The 12,708-nt window shown below is 43.8% G+C and overlaps 1 protein-coding gene across 6 annotated transcripts in view; it reads right to left on the bottom strand.

Moving 5' to 3' along the window:
* The window catches only part of tex2 (testis expressed 2), a 31,935-nt gene that overhangs the window by 4,270 nt on the left and 14,957 nt on the right, over nucleotides 1-12,708 (bottom strand). For 4 of the 6 annotated variants that reach the window (XM_044180932.1, XM_044180931.1, XM_044180930.1 and 1 more), the window contains 7 exons: nucleotides 10,180-11,968; nucleotides 7,844-8,044; nucleotides 6,220-6,583; nucleotides 5,207-5,496; nucleotides 3,911-4,054; nucleotides 3,628-3,727; nucleotides 589-709 (listed from right to left, as the gene is read on the bottom strand). In XM_044180932.1, the coding sequence (XP_044036867.1) occupies nucleotides 589-709; nucleotides 3,628-3,727; nucleotides 3,911-4,054; nucleotides 5,207-5,496; nucleotides 6,220-6,583; nucleotides 7,844-8,044; nucleotides 10,180-11,943 (2,984 nt within the window). In that variant the 5' untranslated portion in view covers nucleotides 11,944-11,968. The other 2 variants (XM_044180934.1, XM_044180933.1) reach the window with 2 other exon arrangements.

Raw genomic sequence — 12,708 nt, 5'->3', positions numbered from 1 at the left:
CACACACACACACTCACTCTTACAAAGTCAGGCTCTAATGGCTTTGCGCTGAACCATTAACAATTAAAACTAAGTCCCATTAAATGCATCCCCTACTGATATAAAGGAAATTAAACAGTGATTTACTCAAGAAAAGAAACTATAATCCAAAACAAAATGTATTGTTTCAGTGGCAGGCATCTATGGCCATCTATCCCCAAACTCACCAGTCATTGGACAAGTCCACAGTGGTAAGCGTCCAGAGTGAGGATTAGTATATTAAGAGAAAGGAGGAAGAGCCAACAGAAAAAGGGTAGGAATTGTGAAAAAAACAGATGTGACAACTAACATGTTTCTGAATGCAAATCTACCCAATTAACATCCAGCTCATAGCTGTTTGTTTAGCAAAAAAGCTAATCCTTCAAACATTGCCTATTTAGGCCTACTCGATGAGAATGTATTATAAGACAATAGCAAGAACAGACATGGAGGAGTGAGGACAAGCTGTGAAGGATCACTCTCAAAAATCTGTAAGACATTTTAAAATCTGACTCAGCTTCATTACACACTTTAAAAGAGAAAATTACTAAATGTAATTGAATGCCTCACCACTCTTTTCCGTGCTCCCCGAGCCCCTCACCCTCCTTCCCCAGACGGGCCAGGTTCATCTTGGTCTCTAGTGTCATGAGGAAGGAGCCCGTGTAGGAGATCTCCAGGTCAAACCACAGACCTGGACAGATAGTGAGGGAAAGACACCAACATATTATGTTTCAATATTAAAACCATGCTACTTTACATCCCCAACAATACCACAGCAGCATCAAAAGTGGCCAACTCTGCATGCTATTTCTGTTAATAAACAAGAACCTCCTGCCTGGTGTCTAATTGCTGTAAGGTTCCCTGCAGAGCTGCCAGGAAGAAGACCTATCCTCAACAAACACTGAAAAGGTCAGCTCTAGGGCAGCAGTGCCTCCTTATTGGCTGACTTCATCAGGGTACTTCCTGTTTACACATCCCACTTCTCAGGAGGCGACGTGAGAACGATTCAGATTTCTATCCCCCTGCTGTTTGCCTCATGAATCCTAACCTCTACAACTGATAAGTGTTGTTTATTAATCCTCTGCCTGGCTCCTTTGTCCTCTTCATTGTCCACTCTGTAAATGCTGATTGATTTGTATGTGTGTGGCAGCAGTCTCAAAGAGAAGCTAAATGACAGCACTAAGTCAGAACACGTTAGACAGTCGCTTGTTGTCTCTGTCTAGAACAAGACACACAGGAGGGAGAGACAGTCTGGAGTGCCTGATTAATTTTGGAGGAGTCAACATATCTGCACCACTGACATAAGCATGTGTGTTTCTAGATAGAACTGGGAAATATATAACTATAACAGCAATATTATATGAGATAAGATATTACCTTGAATCTAGGTTATTGTCATATATACTTTATATATTGTTTTCTACTTGAAGTATGGTGAAATCAATTCATGGAACTGATGCTTGGCCATCATATCCACATTAATGACTTTTAATTATGCTAGTAATGTTGCTCTATGGACGGCAATGTCGATGTGTTGGCCAGTCGGTCAACCATTTTGGTCCTGACTGAAATATCTCAACAACTATTGGATGGATTGCCATGAAATTAGGAACAGGTATTTATGGTGCCCACATGATGAATCTTTATGACTTTGGAGATCCCCCCAACATTTTCTCTAGTGCCACCAGCGGCTTGACATTTGTGGTTCAGAGTGAAATGTGTTGACTGTTGTACGGATTACCATGCAATGTGGTGCAGACAGTCATCGTCTTTGTGAACTTTGGTCACTTTTCATATAGCACCAGTCAGCACAAGTCTGTGTCAGTTTGTGCTATACTTTGGTTTACGACCAAATACCAGGAAAATGAATGACATTCCCATCAGCCTCAGCTGTACTTTGTGCTAATTAGCAAATGTTAGCATGCTAACACGCTAAAGTAAGATGGTAACAGTGGTAAACAATGATGAAAACACTGATGATGTTTAAACTGTACAGAAATGACAACCATCACTATACACATTATACACTTCATGCCCAAAAGATGAAAAAAAGACTATATTTCTTATATCTCTGTAGTTCATATTTCACATCTTTGCTCACCTGACACTGCAAACAGTAAAAATCTGTGAGGGCTGCTTATACCATCCTCACAAATAAACTATGTAATACTGTCACACATATCTCTTAACATTTTCATGCTCACAACATGATAAACCCTTCTGATACAAGTTGCCAAATGCCTTTATTCTGACACCACCCTCTGGCCATATATTCCATTTACTTTACCATAACTACTAGATCAAAAACTAACGGACTGGTTTTCTTTATAATGAGCACTCTCACGTGACTGTAGACCCTTTTTTCTCCTCAAACACTAATATTACCAAACCCTATTTTATGTCCAATCTTATAGATAGTTTAGTAGATTTGATAGTCATACTAAACATGGTCACATTATCAATGTCTAGGTACTGAATAAAAAATCATATTTTATTATGTAATGCTGAGCTCTACTCTGCACTCTGCTTGTGTGCATTTAGTAGCTCTTGGAGCACAGTATAAACATTGTAAATCAAATCATGTCTTCCCAACATTAGGGACTCAGGAAGCACTCTCACTCTCCTTCTTATCACCATCACAAGATAAAATAAATATGTACAAGACATGAAATTAGGTATGTTACTATCAAAGCAAATGCATCCTGCTCAGTTCATGCAGATTTACAGAACAGCACTCCTAGAGATTCCATTCCCCCAAGACTAATTATGTGCTGGGATCAACTGATGATGCTTTGTGAGTATATATCTGTGGGTGTATAGGTTCAGACAGAACACATTAATGAGCATTGCAAACTCAGCTGTGGAAATGTGGCTGACAGGAGAATGTCTCACGGCTGGCTCCTTCAACTGAATAGCAAAATGTAATACCTTGTCAGTTTTCTTATATCTTTAGATGCAAGATCAAATTAGACTCAACAGCCTTTGGACAAACCCAGACTATTTCAAAAATTAGGACAGAAAAATATAAATATGGCAATCTACTCATCCCTTGCTCTGCTTTCTACTTAAAAGCAGCACTAAGGATTGAAACGCACCTCCCACAACTTGTTTCCTTTTTTCCCGCTTCTTAAGCTTCTCATTTTCTCCCTCAACCAGCCTCCTCGGTAGGAGTTAATATGCCTCACATCTCTGTATTGTCTCTATGTGTTCCAGTCCCATCCCAGTGCTGGGGCTCAAGGCAGGCAGCAGGCAGGGCGAGTCAATGTCTCAGTAATGGGTGAGGGGGACCCAAGACGTGAAGTTTAATCACTGTGGCTTAATAGAGCGAGGCACACAGAGGGGCTAGACTCCAGAGGAGAGAGGGTTGGAGGGAAGGGGAAATGTCTTTATCCAGAGAGAAGAAGAGCAAAGCTTAGGGAAGATGGAGGAATGGTAGGAAAGGGAGATGAAGGAGATGGATGGATTGAGGGGGAAAGAAAAGTGAGAGCATGTCTCACTAGTCTGTCAGAAAGGCAAGAGGGAGATGGATGGATGGAATGGATATTGTAGCAGACCATCCAGAACAGTGTGTGAAAAACATGACATACCTAGTGTAGCTTCTCTTCCTACCTTGGTGGTCCACAGAGGGTTTGGAGGCATGGAGGATTTTAGGAATGGAAAAGCCCATGTCTAGCTCTGTCAAAGTCAGCTCATTCATAACATATGGCAGCTGAAACACAGAAGACAGTTAAAAATGAGATTTAGACTAGCTGAGACAAAAAAGGCATGAAACACAGCCATCAGAGACACAAAATTGTCTCTTGAAATGATCCCACTGGAACACTGAGAGACATTTTTCTGATTTTAGTTATACTGTAGACGTATATTTGTGCAAGCTAGTACCAGTACCCACCCTGATTTTACTGAGCTTCATTTGGATCTTTTTGGAGACTACATTGGCCCAGTACTTCTCTCCCAGGAAGTCCCAGAATGTCCTTCCCAGAAAAGCATTGACCCAGGCCTCAGGCTCCACAGTCTCCTCTGAACTCCTGCGTATCTAAAGGACACACATAGAGGTATGCACTGTATCTTTAAGCTTTTTGACATAAAATTAAGCTAATAGGTTCTGGTCAAGTATAATTACAGTCTATATCAAGACTGGGTTTGACCCAGGCTCCGTCTACTTCCATGGCGGGATTAACCTGTTAGGGGGCCACAGGGCACACGCTTGCTGCTGGGCCCCCTTTGACCTCCCCTGTACAAATGCACAATATAAACTCAAATAATTATGGTCTAAAAAATAGATTTTTCTTGTACACAAACAAGAACAAAGTTCTGGATATCTTACCCGGATAAGCATGTTCATGCAAATTGTAAATGCAATCCACACAGTGTGAATATATTCTTAAATGACGCCCGTCCATGGCATTGCTTTCCTTAACCTGGGACATGCCATGTTTGTTGACAATCCAATCCAATTACAATGCAGGCAGAATGGAGATAACAAGAATGCTTATTAATGCCAGGTGTAAATGCAAATTTCCATGGATCAAATGTCATTATCCAGATAATGTATCCAGATACAGATCACGTGTTTAAAGAAGGTGTAAATTTCTTCTCATTCCTTGTCTTTGTTGTCGCATTGCCAAGTTTCTTTTGAGCGTTACCACCACCAACTGTCAAATCAGCGGAATAACAATACAAACAAAACGGTGGCTCACTCAGAAAAACATTGCTCCACTCTAGTGGTCTAAAACTCCACATGGTACCACAGGAGCGGCTGTGGCTTAGTGGTAGAGCTGGTCGTCCACCAGTTGGAAGGTCAGCGGTTCGATCCAGCGGTTCAAAGAGTCCTTGGGCAAGACACTGAACCCCAAATTGCTCCAGAGGGCCGTGCCTTTGGTGTGTGAGTGTGTGTGAATGATTAATTAGTTTCTTTGTACTGATGAGCAGTTCTGCCAACAGTGTGTGAGTGGTCAGAAAACTAGAAAGGCGCTATACAAGTACAGTCCATTTACCTTTAAGTGCAGGAACTGATTTAGTTGATATTGTGCTTTAGAGGTGCTATTTCCCTGACAAGTCAATTAATCAAATTACCAATGGCCAAGTGACATGACCAGGGGCCACACATAGAGCCCCAAGGGCTTCTGGGCAGATGCCCACTGGTTGTCTATTTCTTTTCAGCCTTTCATGTGTCTCTGTCTCCTACCTTTTTGGTAGTTTTGGGGCTGCTCTCGGGGCTGTGTCCAGGGCTGTCAGTGGCAGTTGGGCTTCTCTGTGGTGCCTGGGGGTTTACATATTTGGCCATGTAGACATTATAGTCCAACAGCATCTTCTGTTTCATCCCTCCAGTAGAGCCACAGGAGAGAGCAGAGGAAATCTCTCTGTGGCGAGACTGAGGCAGCTCCTCCAGGCTTCCCCGGCTGCTGCTCCTGCTGTCAGCCTCCAGGCCTCCACCAGATTGGGTGCTGCTACTGCGGCTGTGGGAGGGCAAGAAGGCTAAAAGTGGAGGTGGGCGGGGGGGGGTGCAGGATGTGAAAAGTAAGGTGATGTTAATGTGACACAATTATGCATCAACAACATTTTCAGTGATTCCACTCAATGCGTCATATTTCACATACATAATGCATGCTCAAGACTTAGCATCTATTTTTTATTAATTCCTCACAACATACTGCAACACTCTGAATCAGCATGCTTTACACCGGATGACACACTGCATCCTCTCTCTGACACATATTAGCACTGAAATAGTCATTTTCAACATAATTGCTATGTATATCCACAAAACAGCTTGATATTTAAATCATCATCTTTCCAGTAATCCTGTTCACCCTACACTGCCTTTATCAGTGGACCCACACAGTGCTAGTGTTTCCTTTTGAATTGGGACGTATCCTTGCAGGCTTATATCCCACAGTGGAGACCAATGCTATAATATGCTGCTTCTCTGTGCATGTAATCGTGCTGACCCATTCACACTCATCTGTTCGCTCAGTTGAGGGGATTGGCAGTCCCTAAGCTGGGGCTTATGCACAGATCTGATGGCTATGCAGTTACATACTCAAGAGAATGGCTATTCTGACTGTGGGAAGTGATGTGTGTCTGTACAAATACAGTATGTGTGTGGAAAGGATGAAAGAGACAGATAAACCCATATACTGCACATGGCTGTTTGCATCTTGGTCTGTGATACTGTAAATAGCTCAGTCTCAAACTCACCACTCTTGCAGATGCCAGGGAGACTGCCACCTCTCCCCTCTGACTTCATTCGGGATGCTAGAAGAAATCTCCGGAACCACTCTTCCTTTTCCCGACCCGTCCTCCCAAACAAGTAAATTGTCAGATCCCCCCCTCCAGAGGTCGGCCTTTTGGGTTCCTCTGCTGATCCTGATACTTCAACTTTCTCGCATTTTTCCATTCGTTCTAGCTTCTCACCCAGCCCTGTCAATTTGTCCTCCCCAGCTTCGGGCTTCTCTCCCTGGGCCTTGGACATGAAGTCCTCCTGCTTGGCCAGCTCAATGCAAATGGGATACTTCTTGTTCCAAACTCTCTTCCTAGCCAAGCTTTGTGGCACCAGCTGGATCTATGGGGGCAAATAGACCACGTTCATATAATCAAACACATGAAGATGATGATGTGAAAGTGTTGTGTTGTTGTTGTTGTTTTGGGGGCAGAAGAATGCCCACATTGGAATGAGGACAAACCAAAAAAATGAGGTAAGTCCTACAGCAGAGCACACTGAAACTACAAATAGTATGTGGCAGACTTGCCCCAGGGTGTGAGTAGCAGCAACTGGGGGTTTAAAACATTTTGAAAATAGAAACCAAAAGAAACAATGCAGGGAGGAATACAAGTGCAAATGACTCATCTATTGTGTATTTATATTTATCCAACCTGAAGCTCAATTTGTCTTTGACCAGCAATGTAAGAACATGTCCTTTGTTTTGTTAATGATGAAAGTAGCTAGAATAGTAGCTAGCACTTGTCATTATTCAGTGTTGTACAGTGTGTTGTAATGGTTCATGCAATTTAGTTTACATTCATTCAAGCATAAATTCTTGCTCCAGCTTAACACAACTCTTAAAGTAACATTGCTAAAATATTAGCATCACATGGTTGTTGTGTTATCTGGGGGTGTGTAGCCATGTGGTATTATGGTATGGGGGAGGTATCAGATCTCATAATAGTTAAAATAATCAGACCATGACTGTGTGAGCAGAAAAATGCCCTTTTCGGGGACACTATTATGTGTAAACTTGCTTCTATAAATGCAGGTAACATTCAAGACTAGACTAAACATCCACAATAATGATGGTGAAATAACACTTTAGTGAGCCATTCAGTTCCAGAAGAGGGAGAGTAGGGTAGTTGCATGATGAGGACAACCATAATGACCCCTTTGCTCCATGATACGCTGACAGGATACACTTACTGTCCAGCCTTAAGATATTACAAAACCATCGAGTCAGCACACTTACACAAGACATAAAGTTGTGTGTACAGGGTCAGTGACCTGTGATATTCACTCCATGTTTACACACAGTAAGTGACTGAGTAGTTTTGTCACTGAACATGACCTATTAGCAAGCATGCACTCAGGCAAAGGAAAATATGAGAGGACGTGTGCTTGATTTCACTATCTGTTAATCTCATCATCAAGCACACAAATATAATGGGAAGCCGGCAGAGACACACACACACACACACACACTTAACACATTAATATCCCCCTCATTTTGTCCTTTTCTCACAGACTCATATTTCACAAGCATACACAGAAACACGTAATTTGAGCATCTCTCTTCCATTTGTCATTACCCACATACACCCACAACCACCACACCTTGCTGTCAGTCAGGTCATAGATCTTCTGGCTGATGTAGGTGACGTCAGGTTTAGGCTCGTTGTGAGTGGCACGGCGGGAGATGTTCCGGTTGGGCTTAGACAGACGCAGGACGGAGCCCTCTAGACGAACATAAATGGAGTGGGTCAGAGTGGCGTGGTACATCTCCGGGTCGTAGTTGTGGATCTCATTCATCCAGCCCTGAGAGATTGAGGGGGAGGAGAGGGGACACGTTTTACTTGACACTGACTCAAAATGTATTCTCACAGCACATATTCACACATCAGACTCCCAGTCAAACACCAAGGATTTTGGGGTATAGGTTTACTCAATAGTTGCACTTCCTTAGGTCCTCAATACACCCACCAAGTGTGAAGTCGATTAGATGGTTGTCAAGAAAATCGAGCAACATACATGCATACAGTACATACATACAGACAGCGACTCCATTTGATTTAGATGACAGAAGATATCATCCTTTAACCTGTATATGAAGATTTAAAGTCATTCAGGTCAAATGGATATATTGAAAAAGTAAGCGAACGACAGTTAAGTGTAAGTGAAAGAAAACTGACTGACTTGCTGGTTGGTGTTGAAGATGTTTTGCCACTCATCCAAGAGGTTTGATTAGTTAATGTGGAACTCCCCACTAATGAGTAGAGCCAGAATGATACTGGAAGTTCAAGGCTGATACTGATGTTGATTGCCTGAGAGTTTTAAAAAATCTAATGGTATATCACCAATTATAAATTTTTTCACATAAACACATTTTAATAACATTTTATAAGGACCCCTTAAATTTTTGCAACCATTTGAATCCCACTCGCCTCACCCTCCTCTTCCAAGCGTGCAGGAGAAACTACGGTGACCACAAAAGTTCTCCCTGGTAAACAATTAAACATATTTTTTTTTACAAACTATGTAATGGTGACTGCAAACATATCTTTGGCATTCTCTGTACTGCAATTTCTTGTTACTTATCGGCCAACATATATGCCAATAACCAATATATCCGTGATTACCTAATATCACAATGTATAGTTGGGCTTTACTCTTAAAACATGAAAAAATGTGCAGGGATACAACATTGTTTTTCACCAACTGTTGTCATTAATATACACCCCTCTTTGCAGTATTTTCTAGAATCATAACAAAATCACATACCAGTATATTTCAAAACAAAATTCAACAATACTCAGAGATAACAAAAGATAAAATGGGGCATCTGAAACACTGACTCTTTGTTGATCCTCAGAGGAAGAGAAAGATGAAGAGAAAGATGAAAGTTTGTCCTCACTGCAGTTTCCCTGCACTTGTGTGCTTCAGGGTCTATCATTCGTATGAGTGTTCATCATGTTCTGCACAACCGCAGAGCTCCTCTTTTGGAACAGCTGTGCCCTCTAGCCATGAGGCTCCCCTGTGCAACAGCTTGGTACCCACTAAGGCACACACATACACAAGTACACATGCTTTCATAACTCCCTCAAACTACTAAACATTTCTCTTATAGAAGAGTTTCTACAGCACTGAGTGAGGTTAACTGAGAACAGGGGCAAATGTGGTGGTGCTCTCATTCGAATGTTTGGTTCAAAGCTAAACTGTAGCTGTCACTGGAGAAAAAGTGTAATATAAACCCAATATGTTGCTGCCGGTCCCCATGAGGCTGTATAGAGTTTCATTCTCATCCAAACTCCCACCTTTCAGTCCCAAAGGAGGCTCTGTAAGCAAAGCCAATTCAATTGAAACAACAGGGGAAATTTCAGTGCTTGGCTTGTGCGAAAGGATGTTAAAATGATAGAGCGAAGAACATATAGTCTAAAGATACAAAACAAAGCTCGTGGGGACAACAATCCTGCCTATTACAATTTAGCTTGATGCTTGATAGTAAACAAACACAGAAGTGTTGCATTCTGAGCAATATATGGCATTCTCACTTAGGATGGTTTCTCCAGGGCATGGTAAGATAAATGCAGTGCCATAGCCATATGTCATACTAATGCTAATGGTGTAAGGCTAAATCTAATATAGGTTATCTTGACTCTTGGCTATATAGAACAAGCTGTTTTTTGCAAGTTTGCATTAAAATCTGTGATTTTCCTGTAACCACCAAGAAAGTGTAAATCTGTGCGGAGCATGCTGCTTAGATGTGAAATTGATAATGTTGTAGCAGACCTTAATGGTAGTCCTAGAGCCAGTGAAGCAAGAACACCTGCTTGAAAAGCCAAGGTCTTTGAGAACAATATCCAAACCCCTACACAGAGTTGGGGAAAACAAGTTTACATTTTAAAGTAATATAGCAACAGGCCCAAACTTGGAGATGCCATGCTTTGTCTCACCTTGAAGATTCCTGGTTCTTTGATATCCAGCTGAGCCACATTCCAGTGCTCTATCCTTCGCCTCCCTCTTCTTGTCCCTGATGAGGAGCGTCGAGGAGAGGACAGCCAAAGGACTAGCAAGGCCAACATGAACCCAGCTACTATCCCATGCACCACTGCACATACATATGGTGACACCGGGAGGACTAAATACAAGTACACCAACTGTGTCAGGAAGATGAGACCAGTCACAGGCAACGTCTTCAACTCCTCCTCCTCCTCTTTCTCCTCCTCCTCTGTGTCAAGTTCACTACACAACCCAGTGCTACCAGTATGAGGCTGCCGGTACCCGAGACGATCCCCATCTGGTGTTTCTGTATCTGTACATAACTCAAAGTCTTCGCTGTACAATTCACAGAAGTCCTCATCTTCCTGTCGAGCTACCAGTGCCGACATAGAGCAGCGGCCCAGAGTGAGAGAAGGAGACCTTGGGAAAGTGGATGAGGAGGCCTGGATAAGGGCTGGGGCTGGTGCTAGTGATGGGAAGGAGAAAAATACAGAGTCAGGGCCCTTGCCTGTGGGGGTTTCTTCCTCTTCTTCGTCTTCTTCCCCTTCTGCCACTTCCTCCTCCTTGATGCTATAGTTGTTACCTTCTGCATGTCCGTTTACCGCTGTCACTACACTGAGCTCTGATGCACTGGAGGACAGCGATTTGGCACGATGAGTGGCACTTCCAACAGCTCCCATGCCAGACTCGTCCCCCATGATCTTACTAAAAAGCTGCAGGGGGTCTGACATCACCTCTGACAGTCGTCGCTTGGTATCTTCTATCCTGGCCTCCACCTCTTGGACCTTGAAGAAAGACCTCCCATCTGGGGACATGATGGGGGAAGAGGGGGCTGTTTTGGAGTCCCCACCTGCTTGAGTGACAATGACGGGGCAGGAGGATAAGCGAGGCTGAGAGAACTGTTTGAAGAGCTGCATGTTGCGAGGTGGAAGCCGATGGGATGGCTGTTGCTGATGAGGGGGATAATGAAGATAGTGATGAAGAGGTCCTTCCTGATGTTCGGCCATTGAAGTGTCCGTGGAAAGAGACTTAACAAAAGATTTCATTAACTGACGGTGGCGTGCGTGTGATGGTGCAACAGTGGTAGGCGCAGGAGTGGTTTCTCGAGACTCAACGTCATTCGACAAGGACCTGACAAGGCTGAGGAAAGGTTTTGAGGATGTCAGCGCTGCAGACTTGCAAGGGGAGGAGGAGCTGGAGCTTGTGGATGGGGGATTGGCTGGGGGTCTGTCAGAGGGCCAGGAGGAGCTGGCGGGAGGGTTGGAGCTCAGGTGGGAGTGGGTGGAGGTGGGGATAATAGTCATGGCTGGAGAGGGTTTGTGTGGGTGAGGGTCTGAGGGCTGCACAGACAGGGTGGTGGATGAAACAGGAAGCACAGCAGCTCCTGATGAGACCTCCACACCAGCAGATTCAAACAGCAGCTCCTCTTTTGCCTCCAAGCCTTTGCTGACAGACTGGTCATCAGCCCCTGAAGTTTCTAGACCTTGAAGTCCCCCTGCATCAACAAGTCCAGATCTAGCCCCAGCAGATGCAACAGGTACCCCGTAGAGCTCCTCGTCCTCGTCATCTTCCTCCTTTCCCAGAGCAGAGAAGTGGATGGTGATGGTGTCACGAGAGAGGGAGCGCTGCACCTGCAGCTTGGGTCCGGGGGCATGACGAGGGGGAGGAGTGTCAGCATGCTGGCCACTTCCCCTGCTGCTGCTGCCCTGACTGCTCATCACCACCCTGCACAGGGCTCACAGCCTGGGAGAGATAGATGGAGACAGAAGCAGTACACTGTTAATAATCACAGACACATTAGTATGAAACATCGGTGCAAGGAAGGAGGTTGAGAAATTGCAGTGCAAATGAGCAATGTGATTAAATAACTTCTGAGATCCCCACATGCTCCACACACTCTCCAAGCACACACCCACACAGTACATAGGACACAAGAGAACAGCCTCAAAGCTCTTTATTCATTCTAATGTGAGTAGACTGGACAGGTATGTCCATGCTCCCCAACCCATTAGCCCTCATTATGCAAGGCTGTAGCTGACTGACTGAGTTGCTCTCAGGCCTGGCCTCTCTCTGTCTTACCAGCATCCCACTCACTCACTTACCCCCACTATGGCAACATGAATAATGGGTTACTTCAGAACACATGAGCCTTGAGGAGCAAGGCTGTATTTAAAGATTATATTGATTACATTTTTACGTCTAGTTACCTAACGTTATAGTTCCCTCAAACAATGTAACGTTATAACGAAGATGCGTATCAGAGGGGATTTAGAAGTGGGCCAGGGTCTGACATAACCAATGACCCAAGGCCAGTACAAGTTTATGCAGGGCACCTTGATTGACCAGTCACTGGTCCGTCCGGGCCAGTGGTTGGTCCGCTTATGAAAAGACGGTCGCTCTTCTTTTTAGAACGGAGTGGATGTGGAATCCCAATATATTACCAATGTGTCATGTCAAAGGTAAATTAAGGTTCAGAACTACTG

Source organism: Siniperca chuatsi, linkage group LG21 (genome assembly GCF_020085105.1).
Source record: "Siniperca chuatsi isolate FFG_IHB_CAS linkage group LG21, ASM2008510v1, whole genome shotgun sequence".
Classification (NCBI taxonomy): Eukaryota; Metazoa; Chordata; class Actinopteri; order Centrarchiformes; family Sinipercidae; genus Siniperca; species Siniperca chuatsi.
The sequence above is the reverse complement of the archived record's forward strand: the minus strand, read 5'-3'. Positions and strand labels throughout refer to the sequence as shown.